The sequence below is a fragment of the Patiria miniata genome, unplaced genomic scaffold (assembly GCF_015706575.1).
Source record: "Patiria miniata isolate m_02_andy unplaced genomic scaffold, ASM1570657v1 HiC_scaffold_7, whole genome shotgun sequence".
Taxonomy (NCBI): Eukaryota; Metazoa; Echinodermata; class Asteroidea; order Valvatida; family Asterinidae; genus Patiria; species Patiria miniata.
This window is the reverse complement of record NW_024037074.1, coordinates 46,233,015-46,254,015: the sequence shown is the minus strand read 5'-3', so window position 1 is coordinate 46,254,015 and position 21,001 is coordinate 46,233,015. Positions and strand designations below refer to the sequence as shown.

At 40.2% G+C, this 21,001-nt stretch overlaps 1 protein-coding gene across 2 annotated transcripts in view; it reads left to right on the top strand.

Moving 5' to 3' along the window:
• Nucleotides 1–75: 75 nt before the first annotated feature.
• The window catches only part of LOC119745568 (solute carrier family 23 member 1-like), a 29,683-nt gene continuing 8,757 nt past the window's right edge, over nucleotides 76–21,001 (top strand). For both annotated transcript variants that reach the window (XM_038222018.1, XM_038222017.1), the window contains exons 1-7: nucleotides 76–190; nucleotides 1,467–1,566; nucleotides 5,234–5,473; nucleotides 10,729–10,886; nucleotides 15,856–15,953; nucleotides 19,353–19,471; nucleotides 20,414–20,559. In XM_038222018.1, coding sequence (XP_038077946.1) covers nucleotides 1,486–1,566; nucleotides 5,234–5,473; nucleotides 10,729–10,886; nucleotides 15,856–15,953; nucleotides 19,353–19,471; nucleotides 20,414–20,559 — 842 coding nt within the window. In that variant the 5' untranslated portion in view covers nucleotides 76–190; nucleotides 1,467–1,485. The remainder of the gene's footprint in view (nucleotides 191–1,466; nucleotides 1,567–5,233; nucleotides 5,474–10,728; nucleotides 10,887–15,855; nucleotides 15,954–19,352; nucleotides 19,472–20,413; nucleotides 20,560–21,001) is intronic.

Genomic DNA, 21,001 nt, shown 5'->3' with positions numbered 1-21,001 from the left:
TGGTGCCCCAAAACCAGAGCCCGGCTTGCAAAAAACTTGAGATCACGTTAACTTAACTGTCACTAGCAATGCTGGTGCTGCACTAGCGCTAAACATTCCGTGCATTTGCAGTTCGTGCTGGAGTGATGATCCTCACTCACCGACTGAACTTTGAAGTTTGCACCTGGTAACTGATAATATCATCGACAGTGTGAGTATTCTTCAAAAACATTGCCAAATAGCTATCAAATAGCGAGTTTTTAACTCGTAAAGAAGTATGTTAATTACATGGTGAATGACGGACCATGATTTTGCACATCACAAAGTTTCTGTGAATGCTCTGGCTGTGAAGTACGGTCGTGTACGTGAATTGTGATGGATGATTAGGCCTATTATTTTTCGCGCGCGAGTTTAAAGATAAATATCTTGCATTTAAGGGGAGGGGGCTACTTAATTCGTTTCAATTCAATAGCAAAATTTATTTCCATACTTGGAAAGAATGTTGCAACCTGACGCTGCTTTTTCTTTATATATCATCTCGATGAAGGTCAGTCATTGCAAAAAATGATGATAAGACATGAATCTGGGACTTACAAACATTTCCAATTTTGTTAGCAAAAAATTTTGATAGGACATTTTCTTGACTCTCCATAGACTGTGTACACAGCCACTGAAGTAGCGTCAGGTTGCAACATTCTTTCCCCATACTTTTCCACAACTTCGGCACAAGCAAGTCAAATCATGGAGCTATATACATGATATATAGGCTAGCTCCATTATTGTCCATGGTCTTTACCCAACAATTGCAAAAAGATATTTCAAATTTATGTAAAAATTCGTGAAATCAAAGTTTGGTTACACTTGAATTAACTTTTGTTTAATCAAGTGATCCGAAATTGTCGATAATCCGGAACTGTCGCACTGAAATGATATATGACTAACGGTGATGTCATCCCGGACATAAACCTCAATGTTTCATTATCAAAAGTTGCTAGAATGTTCTTTTCTTTGACAATTCGTTGTTGTGTCAGGACATAGCAGTAAAAGCCGATGAGCAAACCTTTCTCGCAGATATTTTCAATGCGCAGATTTTGGGTTCACAATTTGAACAGAAAACCCCTAGACCGAACAGTGCTTTCCTGAAATGACATCACAGCAACAGTGCCCTCAGTGGTCGGGAAGAGCATGGAAAATTAAAAAAGTTAAAGAAGTGAACTTTTCTATAAAATTATACCAAAAGTTGGTGTCAAATAGTTTTCATACATTTAAGAGGAGTGGAAAATTGCGCGAAATGCGTTCCTAGGAAAAAAATCTTCGCATGGACCCTTTAACTTAGAACAGCAAATGTTTGGCAGTAACAATGTTTGATGTTTTTTTTTAACAATTTAATTTCCTTGTTCAGCATATTCAATGTAGGCCTAATAAATATTTGAGGTTTAGTGATGTTTAAATGAAATTGTAGCCTATCATTTGATTTTATTTCCCAGATAAAAAAGAAAAACCACGATGACTTCACTGGTATACGATGATCAAGCAAAGATTTACCCCAGTATCTCTATGGTGGAGAATAAAACTGACGAAATAGGGGTAAGTATTTATTTGTATACCTTAAACAGAAAGAAGAAAACACAAAAGTATGAGTTTTTACCACTTATAATTTCACTCAAAGATTTTAGCTTCGTATTGCTTCACAATTGACCCTTCAATACTTGTTTTCTTTAAATATGATGAATGATTATGGTTAATGATATTTTAAAAAGATTTTGGTGTAAGTTAGCAATGTTTGCCCTATTTGTATTAAAATTTAGATTCCTACAGTTTCTTACATCCTACCCCTACTAATCAAAGGCCTTCATACTTCTTTCAGAAATACAACAAATGTATGTAGAAAGTTAGTCTCTGAACAGAAGGTTTCAAAAATGCCCAACTTAATCTTGAATTGCCCTTGTCAAAATTCTAGAGCCATATGTTATCTTTGCAATCAAAAGTAAATTTGTTGTAGATCAAGGCGGTTGATTGTAACAAGTTAAAAAACAGGTTGTTGAGTTGAGGCGGCTTTTTTGTTGTGGCCGACCAGTTTGCTAGGAAACGCCTCATTCAAAGGAAATTGGTTGTGGTATCGGTATTGGTTTCTTGAATAGAAGGATATCCTGAATTTTGCCTTTTGTCAAGCCCAGTGATGTCAAAGGTGACAAGTTGGGTCAAAAAACTAGTTTTTGTTCAGGAGATTTAAAGGGTAGGGTAGATCATTTGTCATGTATGTGCATATTTTTTCGTTTGAAGCAACAAAAGTGCTCAGAATCTAAAGACGGGTGCTTAACAAACCTGATGAAGTTTTAGCTCAGTGAAAGATGTACAAGAAAACGACATTCTAGGATCTCAAATTCAATTCAAAAGTTGTGAGTCATGTTTTGAATTGCACCCAAAGATCAGCATCTGGGACACGTTCTCATTCAGCCGATTGCAGCTACGCGATGTCACTCACTAAACCGACAAAATAATAGCAACCGCGAGCGTGTGCGTCTTGTCAATGCTTGCACGCACCCGTTCACGGATTGGCCGAATTACAAAACCAACAACGAACAGAAGTTTCCAAAAATGTGTCACTTGACGCATCTTTGGAAAGTGCCTTTATGTATTATTTTCTTCGAAATGACAGCATGCCATAAAGAATAATTTCACAGGGAGTTTAGTGCCATTACTATCTTTAAACCAAGTATGCTTTTCAACAATAATATCGGCAGTTAATTTTTGGGTAGCTGCAAATGATATACTCTACCTTTAAAGATCAAGGATCAATTTTCTGCACAATTCCAACCGCGACAGGAAGTCAGAATATTATGCAGAATACTTTTCATTCCCTGTATACCTGTAAATTGTCAAAAACAAGTAATTCATGTTTTTTCTGACAAACAAATTTTGTAAAGATCTATGACTATGTATACAAGCCGCAGCATAAAAAGAATGCCAAAATTGTAACACCAAATGTATCATATCATTGGAATTGAACTGACCATATATTTTTTCACCTAATTAGGTTTAGTGAATCATGGTCTATCGTCTGAGCTTATTTCAGTTATTCTTTTCGGTAATACATTTTCCACGTGATTGTGAGTAACCCTGTGCACGTCACCCTTGAAAGCTACTCTCGAAGTGACGTTGAAAAGAGACTGAAAGTCGACGACCTTTTTAGAAAGAGAAGTGGAGGCGTTGCGTGAATCACAAGTTCAGAGGGTTGCCGGAGGGTGTAACTGGTTTCATTTGAAGGTCCCCCGCCCCACATATGACACACAATGCCAGTGACCTTTTTGGTAGCAGGATATGCCGTAGTGGGTATTGTGTGTTTTTGCACGTTCTTATGGATGAGCGACTTTATGCCATGGTTAGGCCAAAAAAAAAGTCTCCAGTTTCTGGTATGCGCGCGCGTCGCCGTAGCCATGCGCGTCGGCAAAATGAAAAAGTTTTTTTTTCAATGACACATGATTTCTCAAAACCGCCAAACTCACTGGTTTGACTGGTATCCTGCTGCTGCACAATTTTAACGTGTTTTTAGATTGGGTTATGGTCGAGAATAAGCTTTATGTGGCCTCTCTGGACTCCCATATATTTGCACTAAGTTTAGTCGGGTACCATTTGCAGTCATCAGCCGACATTTGAAGCAAAAAAATCAGGTAAAAAAACAAAAAGCCGCGTCGCCGCACCACTTTTTGGGCAAGCTCCATACCAGAAACCGGAGACTTTTTTTTTTTGGCCTTAGACAAACTGGTCGCCAATCATGCGTATTACTGACATGAATTCATGACAATGTTTAACAAAATGTTGAGGACAATGCCTATGTCACTTCTTTTGTAGTGAGGAATGTTATAGTTTGGGTCGCCGAAAGCAGTATTGTGACATTGCATGTGTAAATTTAGGTATTAACTGAGATGGATAAAAAAGTTGATCAAATTGTGTTCATTAGCATGCGAGCAGTTTTGTTTTCCTGATAATTTAAGGAAATATGGTGGAATATACCTTTTTTTGCACTAGTAAGGCCAACATTTCCTTTTGTTTTTAATCCCTCAACTCGGACACCAATGGCACTCAAAAATCTAATTGAGGAAATTACAAACTAGGCTTTTGAAGTTTCAACTCATTAAAAAAATAGATTGTATGCGTACACCTGCCACTTGTGATTGATGCACTGGGTGTTTTTTTTTTAGAGACACTGAAATTAAAATCAACCTTTTTTTTCAAAGTTGCATGCCTCTGATCTACACCAAAGACTTGAGAAAAATAAAGGAAAAAACATCAACCATCAATTAATCAATATGGGTCATCCTGATTCCTATGACAATAATATGGCAAGTACATAACTGAAGTTGATGAAAATCTACTTTTTTCTTTAACCCTAATTAACCTTCCCAAATCCTTCAAAATTCTCCTTGCATAAATGGAAGATTTGGCAGGATTGAGGCTTATATGGCAAAAGTGTGTGGCTGATTTTGGAGGATGCACTGTGTCAAGGTCTTGGGCCGGACCTCGTGTTGTTTATGCTCAGCTGTGCATACATTTTGGCCTAGATTATACTCGAAATCCTCCACACTGCTTCAGGATGTCACTGGCTCTGCCTCAACATACTGATTGCTGGAGGATTTTGCAGGATTGAGGCAGTGGTCAGTCCTCCAAGAACCACATTCAAGAAATAAACGGAGCATTTTGCAGGATTGAGGCTCTATGCAATTTTTACAGATGCAGTTTTGAGTATTGTGCAGGATTGAGGTTGCATCCCAGCCAAAATGCCTAGGGGGTAAGGGTTAATACATTTTATCTTGGGCATGCAACCATTAATTGCAGTTCTTTTTTTCCCGCCCCCTTTTTTTACTGGAGCCCAGGAAACCTAATGAACAAAAAAAATTAAACTTAATTTTTGTACCCATAGGCTATCTGCAAAACAAGGAAGTGATAGAAATGAGGGGATGCAAACAGATCAACTTTATTTGTTTAGACTTTATAGGGCCCTTCAAAGTTCAAAAACCACTTGAAAATGTAGCACAGTGCATCACACAATGTCCAGTTTGATAAGTTGCAGTCGTGTTGTCTAAATTGCCAGTACATAGCAGTTGCCTGTTTCTTGTGAATCCAAGCAAAGTTTGCTTGCATAGTTCCCTCCTTTCATGTTGATTTCATGTCTGTGTAAGGGGCGATAATTCTCCAAGACATGTTCAATTTGAAGTTTAAGGGGTCTTTTTGGCCTTCCCGCACCCAACTACAGGAGGACGACCCGCCTGACACGTACAAGGAAACAAATGGCGGCTCCACCCTGGCGGTCGAACTGGAGGAAAACGCAAACGCCGTCAGTCTTGAGATGGGGGAGATTGATGGAGTGGCCAACGAGGAGGAACTGAGCGCCGAGGAGCAGGCGCAGGCCATCTTGAAGGAACTCCGAGGAGATTTGACCTACGCTATTGAGGACGTGCCTCCGTGGTACACATGCTTACTGCTTGGGTTTCAGGTGAGTTTGGTGCCCCTTTCAAAAACTTGCTGCATTCTAGCTATTCGCATCACATTGTTGGTGCGCAAATCTTGTGAACTCGTCATTATACTGACACAGTGACAGCTCGGTTACTTCTCCCACGCGGTCTGGGTAAAATATCCTGTGGCGAAAGTCCAAGTGCGGACAGTGGTCACATTTGACCATTTCTCGTTTTACCATCGTCTCGGTAAAACCTGCCAAAAAAAAGTCCAGTGCGGACACAGCTTTACAGTAATACACACACCGTGCTGGCTGTTGGTGTAAATTCTTCAGGCCATATCTTTATATAGCCCTATCCCTTACAGTGTATTGACTTTACCTGTTGGCGTATGAATGGGCATCACGCACCCTTTGTGGCCAAGTGGTAATTTTGCACCCTCCCCTGGGCTGCATTGTGTACCCAAGTGGGTGGCAAGGAACCCCGCTGGCCTCGTTCCTCGTAATCCTATTTGCAATGAATACTCTAGTCACTTTAACCAGGCCAGCTAAACCCAAGGTTAACCTCTTTTTTCTGGAGGTGGAAATTCCAGTCAGGCTTTTTGATATTTTTGTTCCAACCGTTTACCATATTTGTCCCAACAAAAATCACTGGGGGGACAGTGCGTAAGAAAGTCCTCAAAAATTGATCCTCATTTCTGAAACGATAAAAAAAGAAGAAGCTTACCCGCAACGCAGTCACTGCTAACAAATTCTAGCCGAGTGAAGGAACATGATACTGTAGTGACTACAAGAAATTGATAGTGCTTATTCATTTTACGAAGCACTTTTACCAGTTGTACTTCTAACTGTACTACTAACTTGGTCAGCATAATGGTCTGGGTCGAATTGTGCAACGACCTTGTAACTACCTTGTTATAAATACCTGAATTAACAGATATGAAAACCAGAACTAGCTGGTCAGTTACTGTAGCCCTTTACAAGACCTTGGGCACTGCTGATTTCTCAGAGGGAGTTTTAATTCACCTCAGTGCATGCATAGAAGGTTAATTGCTCTCTGATTCCACTTTAATGCGTAAGGTCAATATTAAAGACATGTACCCGGTATGTAATTTTTGAGACAATGACTGCGATTAATTGGTGCTCTTCAACGTTGGATGACATTCGTGGGATATAATTATAAACAAGGGCAGTCGTGAAAAAAGGGCGCTCGTTAAAAATTGCTCTCACAAAAAGGGCAATTAGTAAATAGGCCTATATTGAGTTGCAAAATAGAATTTTGGTCCCTTCACCGTCCGGATTTGCTTCCGTCACCATCCCGACTTTGCATTTCAAATCTTCATCTTGTTGCAATCTGCCGACCCCCCCCCCCCCCTTATGTTATTTCCTTCCTTCCTTGAAAGTGCAGCCACGTATGTATGAGGGGCGCATTTGCCAACACTGGGGATGAACCCCTTCTCTTACTAGCGATAAGTTTTACTGGGTTGTTTTACATGCATTATGGCCTACAGCTTTACGTCCCATCTGAAGGACGAAGCAAGAATGGTTAAGTGCCTTGCTTAAGGGCACAAGTGTCCACCCGCCAGGCTCAAACCCACAAACCCACGCCACTGTTGCCTCTGAAACACTAGAGCATGAGGGTGTTCTTAAATCTTAACGACAAGGCCATTGACATTAAATACTTAAACATGTAGCTCCATATGGATAGAGGAAGTATTTGTTGCTAATGGATACTGTATATTTATGGTGGTTCAACCAACCTCCATACTTCTGTTGCTGTCTGGACATGCACATATTTACATTGGAATTCCTCAGGCTATGAGTGAAATATTGGTCCCAGGTTAGCCAAGGGTTAAAACAATAAATTATTCTTGAACTGTTGTCATAGTAATAACTTGACTTTAGTGACTTCGTGCATGGCACTATAGGACTAAGGCCCCCAAAAAAGTCTCCGGTTTCTGGTATGGAGCTTGTCCAAAAAGTGGTGCGGCGACGCGGCTTTTTTTTTTTTTACCCGACTTTTTTGCTTCAAATGTCGGCTGATGACTGCAAATGGTGCCCGACTAGACTTAGTGCAAATACATGGGAGTCCAGAGAAGCCACATAAAGCTTATTCTCGATCATAACCCCATCTAGAAACACGTTAAATTGTGCAGCAGCAGGTTTCCAGTCAAACCAGTGAATTTGGCGGTTTTGAGACATCATCTTTCATTGAAAAAAAACCTTTTTCATTTTGCCGACGCGCATGGCTACGGCGACGCGCGCGCATACCAGAAACCGGAGACTTTTTTTTTTGGCCTTAGTGTATGGTACTGTTTTTTATTGGACTAAACTCTGCATAACTTGCTGCAGCACATAGCACTATAGTACAGTTACCCCAAAAGCTACAGTCGAGTGCGCTACATACCTTGTGCATTCAGGCTGACTATGAGGGCAGTAGTTTTGTATTGCTGGGATATAGACATGAGTGAATCTTTTGTGCAGTTCTTGTTAAAAGGCAATACACACATTTGCAAACACACAAAAAGAAACCCTACCAAATAATTATGAAATACCTCAATTGACCGCAAGTGAAAAATAGTAGGCCTATACAAATATATGGACTGCTTCGAGTGGTGTAGTAAAACTAGCCTCCTGAGGTGACCCATATGAAGCACTCTAACAAATATTGACTGCTTTATCTCGTGGTGTAGTAAAAATAGCATTCTATTTCCCCCCGACTTTGCCTTGGGACAAAATATAGCTATTTTGTCCCAAGGCGAAGTCGGGGGAAACAGAATGCTATTTTTAGTAAAAATAGCATTCTATTTCCCCCCGACTTCGCCTTGGGACAAAATATAGCTATTTTGTCCCAAGGCGAAGTCGGGGGAAATAGAATGCTATTTTTACTACGCCACGAGACAAAGCAGTCAATATTTGTTTTATAACATCTCTCCCACAGCTTCTGCTTGATTTTAAGTGATAGAAGATTGATTTAATCTAAACATATGGTTAAAATGAACTTCAATTTGAATATGAAATTAGTTCAAAATTCACTTGCACTTTTCCAAACTACCCCTTCACGAAATGTTTGAACCTATAGTGCTAGCGTGCGCTTGGGAAAAATGTATACGCGCAATGCGCACACCCTATTTTGCACCGTTTGGTAGCTACAGGTATAATACTTTGGTTGCTATGGGTATAGCGCTGTTGGTTGTGCACGGCAAGATAGCAAAAATAGCGAATGCCATGTGACTCGTTCTTGGCCAATCAGGACACAGAATTTGTGGGTACAGGTGTTAAAATCTCAAACATCATGACACCTGGTGTGCTGTTATTTAAAAAAAAACATCCTGGTACGACTTTGACCTTGAGAGAATATACGCTGTCCACTACATGGAAGGTCAACTCGTTCTCTGTGTAAAATACAACAAACACTGGCATGCTCAGTACAATGGTACCGATACAATGGATGAACAAAACATTCTGAGCTAAAAATCCTTCAGAAATCATCAGATTTCAGCAAAATAAAATCTGCAGTAATGAAAAAAGAGTAATGTGATTATTTTCCATTTCGTACTTAACTCGAAAACTGTTTTTAGTACAAGTTTGCTCTTTTTTGTCCCGCTACGGTACTTTTGTTGTGAGTGTTTAACCTTGCACAAAAATTTGTGCAAACATGGTTCCCACACAAGAGTGCCTGTACAATGAGTTATCAGTGCTTTTGTTTACTGCAAATCTGCCCTGTTGTGTGAAGATATTCAAAGGGTGGTGTAATGTGATCGTGTGACCTGATACTATGATAGTGTCTGAATAACAGGAAATCTGTACCAGTAAAATGAGCCATTGTGGACGATTGTTATTCCGTCCGTCCAGTTCTGTTTTCTTGAGAAAAACTTCCTGGGAAAAGTTTCCTTGGAGATGTTTCCTTGGAGATGTTGGTTTTAACAATGCAGAAACATATTTTCGTTTTAACAATGCAGAAACATATTTTCGTTTAATGGTTTTGGGCAAAACCCTTTGAGTGGCCCTTCAGAAAAATAGGCCCCCTAACTTCTATAGGGCTGTTCATTTCCGAATAATTTAGTACAAACTACATTTGACCATAGCGCAAGGAACAGATTGACCGAGTAAGCCCTATATTCGAATATTCAAAACTGTCACCTGCAACTTTGTGCCACGCTGGTCAAAAGTCGCATGCCGAATGAACAAGTTGAAATTTGCGTGCCGCGATCGATACCGGGCAGCTCGGGAGTGTTTTGCAAAAAAATATTTTATAACTGTCGAGGGCTGTAACCTGCTAAAAGGGTGGGAATATTGAACCGACGTCGACATGTAGTGTTTTGTTTTTGAATATATTCCAACATGCAAACAGCTATTCGAATATTGGGATGATGATCAAATATAACTATTTGGTGTATTTGGGACCGCCTTACTGACTTCCTCTGCAGCGAAGGCTAGCTTTGCAAGATGAATTTGCTTGTCTCCTCAGCACAGAACTCCTATGTTTGTGTGGCCTTGTGTTTGTTTGTGTGTGTGTTGGGACCACTTGTCTGATTATTTATTGTCTGGTATTCTTTTTGCTCCTGGCAAATTCCTAGCGAGTTTGTGAATCCATTATACACACAGACAGTACCGGTATTCCCCCCAACAAAAAAGTGAAGCTAGCAACTCAAGATTTAGCCTATGACCAGATTGATTTCTGGTTCTTTCTTTTTTCTTTTTTTTTGGAAGGGGTGTGGGGAATATACAACATTTACTTTTGCTGTAATTTTCAGAAATGGATGGATTTTGGGGTTGGTATTTTATAGCAAATACTGTTACACTGACTTGTTTGACGTTTGGGGCTTGTAGTTGCTGGAAAAACCAAGGGGAAAAAACTGCTCTTGTAGCCTGGTTCCCTTAACCTACTTCAGACGAAACAGGGCAATTTATAGATGCCGGGGAATTGTCAGGTCAGGTAACCAGACTAGCTGGCTTGCACCCATTCTTAGATGTGAAACCAATAGCAAAAAAATGCGGACTAACTAAACTTGGTAAATGGGGGCAGTAGTTGAAGAAAAAAAAAAGTCAGTTTCTTTCCAAGGACGGTCGGCTGGCGTCGTTGGAAATTGATACAAAAATTCAATTTTTCTAGAAGATGACAGCACCCCAGGTGCCATGATTTCACAAGATGCTTGAACTATTATTCACTTACAGTCAAGGTATTTCATAATTATTTGGTTATTTTTTTTTTTTTTATGTTTGCAAATGTTGTATTTCACCTTTGCTTTTGATGTGATTGATTTTTGTTCACCTTTTATCCCACAATTTCCCAGCATTATCTGACCATGTTCGGAGCGACGCTAGCCATCCCTCTACTCCTTGCCGACGCCCTGTGCATCAAGGAGAATCTGGTAGCGCAGGGGGAGCTGATCGGGACTATCTTCACTGTGTCTGGGCTGGTCACCCTCCTGCAGGCTACGCTAGGCGTCAGGTAAAATTGGGAACTTTTGAGCTATGTAAAGGGAGACTCGACTGGAGCAGGGTTTGAACCTGTGACCTCCGGATTGCCGTTTCGGTGCTCTACCAACTGAGCTATCCAGCCCTATGTTGGCGGTTCCCCATTTTGTCAATGTCTTTGTTTAATCTGTTTTGCCAGCGGATGGCTTCATGTGTTGGGCCTGGCTTGAACCCCAAGATTTCGTAAACCCTTTCCACACAAGAATTAAGGATCCAATATGGCGTCCCCCCCCCCCCCCATGAAAAAAATTGAAGTGTCTGGGAATAACAGACAATTCTTTAAATTTAAAGTCCCCCCCCCCCCTCCAGCACAAAAAAAACCAAACATTAAACATTAGAAGTATCCGGAACTAAAGTAAAATGTGGATGAAAAGCAGAATTATCCTTTTAAACTTAAAAATTGTTCTTTTGACAAGTTTTCTTGACCAAACTCCGCTTTTCTGCCAAGATGAATAAAGTAACTTATATTTTGAGTTGATGTCAATTTGGCAATGAACTTGCACCTCAAATAAAAGATTGTGCTAGACCCTAAAAAAAAAGAAGAAATGGATCAAATACAGGACGAATTTTTCTCATAAAAATGCATGACAACATGTACGGTAGATGCCATGGGGTGTAACACAAATAGGGAAGTTCAACTAGCAAGCAGGAAGCTTGGTCCAGATTAAACACCCCACTCCCCCCCCCCCCCCCCCCCCCCCCCCTATATTTCTGACATCTAGTGAAAACATATGGTGTGCCTGGTATGGGAGGTGGTGACATTATTGTGTATTGTAATGTGAGCCAACATGGGATTATCAACACCAAGGTATCAGTTAAAGGGACACTAGGTCCTGGAACAGCCCAATTGGGCTACAAAACACGCTTTGAACGAGACGATGTTTATCGGAAATAACATTTAAAAGTAGGATATAAACATCCACTCAACTATCCTTTCAAAACTGGGCGTTTTTGTGTTATTCCTGTATTATGCGTGTGAGAAAGAATTTCGGGGTCCACTTTTGCGACCCCCTAAATTCGAGCTGTTTGGATGCTAGTTGTGATTTCATTCGTAAAGTGTTCACCTTTTGCGGACGTTGAAGAAACCACCTTGTTTTGTATTGGTGATTGGTCACCGCTGTTCCTGAGACACACAACGTGTATATCGTACACGGAGAACGTATTCGTACTCCGTCGTGTCTGATGTAAACCATCGGCGTTTTTTCATCTTTTCTCGGGAATGGTATTAAAGACATTAGGTTGGTTTCCTTTCAACCAGATGTTTGAAATAAGCTAAGTAAACAATCCAAAACATGAAATTTTCGTGGATTTCAGGACCTAGTGCCCCTTTAACACTTTTGTCCTTGTGTTGAGAGGTGAGTGGATCCGGCTGGTGTAACAGGTGGTAGGCTTATGCTTGCACTGGTCAGGTTTAGTGGTCAAATAACAGGACCAGGGTCATGTTTCAAATTTCCTTCCTCCATGGACAAACATGCTCAAGTTGCACTGTTTGAGTCGATGATATATCGATACAACTTGATTATTTGACACTATTTGACAGCGTTATCGCCCGACAGCAGTTTTTTTTAATCCCATCGAAATATCAAAATTTTCGATATTGTGGAATCGTATCGAAAATATCGAAAATGTGTCAGATTATCCTCAAAATAAATCTCCCGTTTGGGCTTCTACCGTTCTGCGTTTCCTATAATTGACTCTTGAATTGCCTTTTATAAGTATCATTATCGAAAAACTATACATTTGTCAGGGAAGTCATGACAGACCGACAGACACCAAAGCGATATTGTGGAATCGTATTGTAAATATCGAAAATGCGTCAGATTATCCTCAAAATAAATCTCCCGTTTGGGCTTCTACCGTTCCGCGTTTCCTACAATTGACTCTTGAATTGCCTTTTATAAGTATCATTATCGAAAATTATACATTTGTCAGGGAAGTCATGACAGACCGACAGACACCAAAGCGAATTGTAGCTAAGCTCTGTTGCCAGAGCTTAAAAATTCATTTTCAACCCCACAAAATGATCTCAGCCACAGCTGGTGGAGTGGGTTCCCATGTCAATCGGTCATTTGCCAGGAAAGTCAGCTTTGAAGGAGCAATTCCTGTCATATAATACTGTCAGTCAGGGACACAAGGTCAGCGTGTCAATAGGTTAAATGGTCGGAAGGAAGTGTCCATTGTTGATTTCATCCACCTTTTGTGACTATAATGTCATTTATCAAGCGTGCCGGTGGTTTTGGGGGTAATAAATGCCAATCAAAATTGATTTTTTTTTCTTTCAAATTGATGACTGGAGATTTGTACTACAGAGTACTGTGAGACAGATGGTTGTATATTGGCTCAGATCATAGTGTTAAATTCCGTGAGAATTTTTAAACAAAAGTGACTGTAAAAGTGACAGGTTTTGTCCTTTAACAAGGTCCATAGTATGGAAGACAACAACTTTTGAAGAGGAATTTTGAAATTTTTTTAATGGGTCAATTTTAATGAATTGTCACAGAAATTTTCAAAATGAAAGTGATTCCTTTTTTTTGGTGACTTTAAAGGGAATATACAACGTTTGCTTTTGCTGTAATTTTCAGAAATGGATGGATTTGGGGGTTAGTATATTGGTATTTTATAGCAAATATTGTTACACGGACCTATTTTAAAGTTTTGTGTTTGTAGATGATGGGAAAACCAAGAAAATTCGGAATAACTAAATATGAAAAATTAGGAGCAGATTTTTTAAAAAGCCAGTTTTCTCCAACGCTGGTCGGCTGACCAGCGTTGCAAATTGATTCAAAAATACCACCTTACCTAAAAATTTCAGCACACCAGAAGCCATGATTATGTAGACACTCATTTTCTTATAGTCCAGTGAAGAATTTTGTGGTAATTTGATCATTTTGTTTTTTTGATGTTTGCAAATGTTGTATCTTCCCTTTAATCTGCTGATAAGGATTGTCCATTGTGGATATATTCACAGTGAATAAATAGCTTTTATCATCCAATACATCCAAGGTTCCTAGCTGCTGGATGACTGGTAGGCTAATCAAATAACAGACCCCAAAATGAGATAAACACATGGTCTCTGCGTGGTGCTGTTTAATGCACAGTTTTACCCTGCTATTATGTGTTTAACATGATTGCTTCACAGTGTGTGCAATATCGGTAGAAGCAAATATGATTTCCAGATTGTCAAAATTGATTTTGGAGATGTTCAATTTGATTTCTGATGTTCTGGTGCATCTGTGGGAACAGTCTTGCAGGCTTTCTCAGGCTTATCAGTGGCCTTGTCTAAGTGAACCTGTGGGTGCATCCCCTCAACACCTGACTAACTGTATGATGACAGAAGCCATCCCAGCAGGGTGGTGGTGGGGGGTGCACCTGTCTCACTGCATTCTCATGCTATAAATGACTGGGCTTGTTTAGTTTCTCCTGTTGGTACATGATCCCCACACCTGGCTAACTGATGGATCATATAAGCCATTCCCACATTGGGGGGGGGGGGGGGGGGAATGTTGGACCTGTCTTGCAACATTCTCATGCCTGTCAATGATTGAATTGTCTAGTTTAAAGGTGATCAAGGGCTGATCAAGAACACAGTTTTTTTTTGGGGGGGGGGGGGGGAGGGGGAGGGCCTAAAAAATGTTGGCCCCCCAAAAAATTGGTCAAAAAAATTACGGCGTGGAAACATTGGGATTGGTCTGTGGTGTGATCTGAGGTAATTTCTGACCACTTTAACCATTTTTTTTGTAAAAAAAGATGGCCGTGTATGCAGTGCCTGCCTTTATTGTGATGTCTCGTAAAAAAAAAAAAAATTGGGGGGGGGGGGGATGGCCCTCCTTGGCCCCCTGGATCCGCCTTTGGGTAATATACAACAGTTGCTTTTGCTGTAATTTTCAGAAATAAATGGATTTGGGAATTAGTTATTGTATAGCAATATGAGTTTTAAAAGACGACTAAACAAAGAGATACGAGCAAGAAATGAGCAAGAAATGAGCAAGAAATGAGTAAGAAATGAGTAAGAAAAGAGTAAATGAGCAAGATATGAGCAGGAAATGAGCAAATTATGAGCAAGAAATAAGCAAATGAGGATAATGATCCTCCACCGGAAAACGAGGTCAAATACGCACTATTCACTACTCACCCCAAGACAGATGTGACAGGTGTGTAATTACAGCACACAGTTGGCTATGATTTCACAGGATACGCTTTAGACTATTATTCACTTGCACTGCATGGGTCAAGTAAGGTGTTAGATAACAATTTGGTAGTTTTGTTTTTGGATGTTTGCAAATGTCGTACGTTACCTTTAAAGTTTGGGTAGATGACCTCAACACCTGACTAAACTGTAACGATAACACGTCCCCTCGGGGGTTGACATGAATGTGTGAACTACTTCCGCTCCCCCGTTGAGATTCATGTTGTTAGCCGGCTGGCAAGATTGATTGATCCGAGTCTGGGCCCAGAGTTTGGATAGTATTTTCTTAGGTGGTCTCTCTCTAAAAAACAAAACAATGCAAGCGCAGGCGAGCACTTGCCTTGGTTCCCAGACTCATTTTATTAAAAATGTGGGGGAAAAAATGAAAGCCAAACAGATTTCATCGGCATGCTCTGTTAAATCCACCTCCCAGTGCCTACCTGATGTCACTCAGAGGCCACCTTAGCAACTGGTTCAAACTTTTTGTATGATGTATTGATCAATTTGCTCAATGCAAATGCCATCACCGTGTATTGTGGTCTTTTTTTTTGGGGGGGGGGGGTGTTTTTTAAAACTTGCATTGTTTTGAAAACGGCCCAGGAAACTAAAAACTCTAATTGTGTACATTAGTGTGTGTATGCATTATGGCTCAAAGATAAATTGCCTTTGTCAATTTCAACTTTTATTTGGTATGGTATAAAAGTTTAGTTTTGTAGGGGACTTTATTACATTAGTTTTAATTTCCTTGTTTATCCAGGTTACCCATTGTACAGGGAGGAACGTTCTCGTTTCTGGGGCCGGCTCTGACAATACTAGCCCTGGAGGGAGAATGCCCGTCCAATACCGGCATACCCTGTGAGTATGGCCTCAGAGAGTCAACTTGAATCTCCCAGTTAGCAAACAAGTCTTGGCTTAATAATAATAATAATAATTGTGCTTATATAGTCCATCGTATCAATGATCTCAAAGCGCTTTACAATTCTTACCCCGTTCATCAGGCCATGGGACCACGCGGCAGCCGATATCAGCGCTCAATCGGTCCTCAACCCTCACAGGTACCCATTTATACTCCTGGGTGGAGAGAGGCAATTGTAGTTAAGTGTCTTGCCCAAGGACACAAACACCATGTTCCTGGCCGGGTTCGAACCCATGCACCTTCGTACATGAGTCGAAACACTAACCACTGGACCATGGCGTACCATGGCCGGTCGAGCTGGGGGAAGTTAGTCAGTGGGGAGTCAGTCGGTCGGGGAGTCAGTCAGTCGGGTAGTCAGTCGGTCAGGTAGAAGACAATAAGTTGGCCTTTCGGGTGCGGTGAAACCGTTTGGATGCAATAACGTTTGGTACCAAAGAATTTTGCATTTTTCTTCGTTTGTTAAAAGTTATAGACTGTCAAGTCCTATTTGCATGATTCTTTTTGGGTTTTTTAAAGAGTTAATGGCCAACTGCATTTAGGACTGGACAATTTCTGCCACGTTTTGCCGTATTACAAAAAGTTGCTTTACTTTGCTGATTGTCAAGTTCCATTTACATGGTGCATTTTATTTATGTTTATTGAAAGGAGGTTGAAGTGCACTACATTCAGGTATTTCCTGCAGCCGCAGGGGGTAGCCCACTTGTTTTGTGCAAAAGAACTTGGCAGACCTTGAAATATTTGGCATTGTTGAAAGAGGCTTGTTTGTCACCAGACATTGAAGAGTTTTATTTATTTACGATCATTGCAGGGTGATGCAAAAAGAAGGAAGCCCACTTTTGACAGCAATGTTCACCTATATAAGATTTGAGGCTTTGCATGGTGGGGTATGAGAAGAACTAATAAGAACAAAAAACTACTTAGCAAAGTTAATAACAAGCAGGACAAGTTCTTCTCAGAACTAATATCTTCTAAGCAGTAGTTATTACCACATGGTGTTACCGCAAACCGAAACGATAATGTTCACCTGAGCATTGAACATATTGCAAAAACTTAAATTTAATGGTATTAAAATATTGATCTTTAAACATAAGTGACAAAAAAATGATTGCAAATTCACATTTTGTTTCTGAGATATATGGTAGTTTATAAATTTCATGTGCCAAACCTGTTTGTCCACGGACGGCTTTATTCCATCCGCTTGACTGAGCTCCGGAGCTTGATTTGAAGACAATTAAAAAAAACACTACACTAGACTTACACGTGGATAACGGTGATTTTGGTGAATTGCATTCAAATTAGCATAATAGCACCATTCTTGCAATTTTGCTGAAAATATTTTTCACCGTGTATGGTTAAAGAGCTATACTTAACTACATTATAAAAAAAAAATCAGTTCAAATAAGTTAAGCAAGTAGGTTAACATTTCTGTCAAATGTGGGTTTCCTTCTTTTTGCGCCACCTTGTTTACCACTTTTGCCTGTAGTTCTGTGAAATAAAAAATAAATACAGTGAAAAAAAAAAGAAATTTACTGGAGCGAGACGCAAGCCTGTGACATTGAGCCACATTATGTGCAGTATTGTTCAGTTTGAGTTGAGGGATGGTAAAATGATTTCACCGCGGGGTATAAGCGTGAGTATAAAAAAAAAATTTACCGACAAATGATTGGTACCTTTCTGTTTACTGTCATAACAAAAACATACAACATGTATTTATCTGGCATGCAACTTTTCCACGAATCCGCTGATTTCCTCGTTTTTTTATTCTCTGAATGCCATTACAAATTGAAAAAAAAACACTGTACAAGGTTGTGTGTTATTTGGAGTTTCCTGGTTTTTTTTCTAAATTCCCAGTTGCATGCCTGATTCATTCCTTAAATTTGGGGTCTAAAAATGGGACATTTTTGTGTGTGTCCCTGTTTCACCTGAGCGGTGTAAGTTGCCATGCTAGTATCATCACAATTGACTGTGCTTTGCATAATCACTCTTGAAGACAGAATGCATTAACCCCGACCTTCCCAAATCCTCCAAAATGCTCTTTGCAAAAGGGAGGATTTTGCAGGATTGAGGCTATATGGTGAAAATGTGTGGCTGATTTTGAGCACTTTTATTGCTTCAATCAAAAAAAGGAAGAAATTTACAAAGACGAATGACTCTACCTTTTAAAGAATAACTCATAAACTTAATAATACTTCTCTGGTTAAACTTTCGGTTCTAGTTTCTGTTTTGCAAAGTTTGCACTGGAACCAATGTTCTTGAACAATGTCATATAGAAACTACTTGTATAGAATCCTTCAAACAAGATGAAGTATTGTGCAGCAAATTCAACTTTTGTGATGATTATAACAATTGTGACATTGTGGTAAAAAAAAAAAGTCTACGTGACCAATGGTACATGTCAAAAGTGGACAAAGCAGGTGGTTTTTAACCATATGAATCCAAAAACAGATCTACAATGGCAACCTTTTTTTTAAAAGTATACGGAAGGTGTTTTGAAAATAAATTTAGTGAAGTTATTTAAACGTTTCTCTAGCTTTGCAGATTCAACAAAAAATCCCTTGACATCTACAAGCAAGATGCTGCCAACATTGTGCAGCTTCGAATCGACCCTTTCTTCCTTTTTTTTTATGAGAGTTTGCATCAGGAAGATGTCAATTTCACATTCGGTTTATGATCATACGCTTTGTTGGCGTATTTATTTTCATCTTACCAATCATACAGTATAAAGAAAAAACATGGTTTGAGGATTGATAGTCGATATTAGCTCCCCTCGTAACTGGAAGTTGACAGACTAGTTCCCATGTTTTATTTGTTTTACGTACTATACCTCATACATGTCCACAAAAAGTTCATGAAATTACCCTTATGTTTTCTCGGTAAAATGTTATGCTTGTGGCCCATCTTTTCATGTAGCTGCTGGATGCTGCTGGGGCGATGTTCGTGCGTGCGCATTCCCCTGTGCGCTAGTTCCACGATACTTTGTAAAGCGAGACCTAGTACACTAGCGCACTGGTAACCAGTGTGTATTGAACCTGTGCGTAAAAACCTCATGTGCGCGCTTAACAGCAAAACTAGCGGCTGACACGTGATGGTGAATGGACCAGTGAGATCTCGGCTCTCGATCATATGAGTTCTCAATGAGTATGAGGTACCGGTATAGTAATTCCCATTGACCAATTAGATCACAAATTTTTGGTCAGGTGACCACGATAGCTCAGTCACTCACATACCAGGGTGGGCGGAGCTCATATGGCAAAACCTGGAACAGTCGTATTCCACTCTCGGTGATGTTCTGTATTTTTCCTTTTTGACTTATGACTTTTGAATTTGTGTGTCTATAGCCAATGAATCAATGAATGCAACGGAGGATCCCTCTGATATGGTGATCGACGAGAATGAACTGTGGATGAGCAGAATGAGGGTTGTGCAGGGATCCATCATGGTCGCTTCAATTGTAGAGGTAGGAAAAACTTCTCAAAAAAAAATATGTTTTCAGGCCGTCAGTTTCTAAGGCCAAAAAAAAAAAGTCTCCAGTTTCTGGTATGCGCGCGCGTCGCCGTAGCCATGCGCGTCGGCAAAATGAAAAAGTTTTTTTTTCAATGAAAGATGATGTCTCAAAACCGCCAAACTCACAGGTTTGACTGGAATCCTGCTGCTGCACAATTTTAACGTGTTTTTAGATGGGGTTATGGTCGAGAATAAGCTTTACGTGGCCTCTCTGGACTCCCATATATTTGCACTAAGTTTAGTCGGGCACCATTTGCAGTCATCAGCCGACATTTGAAGCAAAAAAATCAGGTAAAAAAAAACCAAAAGCCGCGTCGCCACACCACTTTTTGGGCCAGCTCCATACCAGAAACCGGAGACTTTTTTTTTTGGCCTAAGGGTGCGTTTGTTTAGCTCACCCGGGTCGGCTGGAGTTAGACCACTGTTCAATTAAGCCTGACGTCATTCTCGGGGCTCACCTGGGCCAGCCACCACAGACCCTGCTCATGGAGCAGAGTCAGTGATGGAAATAGGCCACACACATGCGTTGTTCATTCCAAGAAACGGACTCCAGTCTGACTTTGCTCCTTTTTGCTACTGAAGGAAAAGAGGTAAAGTTCAAAGTAAGACTCAGTCTGGAAAGGACATTATCTTAATGGCCACGGACGTCACTTGAGGATCCACATGTGAGCGTTCGAGTAGCACGGCTGTCGTGGCTAACCCATCTGCCTTTACCCGAGTCGGTCCGAGTACGCAATAATGTCAATTCAATAGACCAATTGCATAGAGCGCCCTCAGAGTGGAAAGGTTAGTGCACGAATAGATAATTTATACTTTCATTGTCACAGAAAACTGTCCTCAATGTTTGGTTTTTTTTTTTCAATTTTTTGTTTCAATTTTTTTTGGGCGTCTTCAGGTGATAATAGGTTTCACCGGTCTCATCGGGATCATGCTGCGATATATCGGACCTCTCACCATCGCACCCACAATCACACTGATCGGCTTGTCCCTATTTGGTGCCGCTAGTAGCTTCAGTAGCGGCCACTGGGGTATCGCGTTCCTGTAAGTCCAATAGAATTCTGACTTTTAAGATAGTCGGGTTGAGTGCATGGGCATTGCAAGGGGGGGGGGCAAGATGGGGCAAAAACTATCCCTAAATATGTATGAAAACTTCAAAATGGCAAAATGAAAAATTGAAAATAAAGTTAAAATGTGACATAAAGTTGCACTTTCAAGGACAGCATTAAAGGGAATGTACAACATTCGCTTTTGCTGCAATTTTCAGAAATACATGGATTTGGAGGATTAGTATGTTATAGCAAATATTGCTAAATGACTTGTTTCACATTTTGGGCTTGTAGATGCTGGAAAAACCAAGAAAACCAATCGTATTCTTGTAGTCTGGTTCCCTGACCCCACTTAAGATGAAACGGAGCAATTTATAGACGTCGAGGAATCAGGTCAGAGAATCAGTCTAGCAAAAATATATTACATTGCACATGGG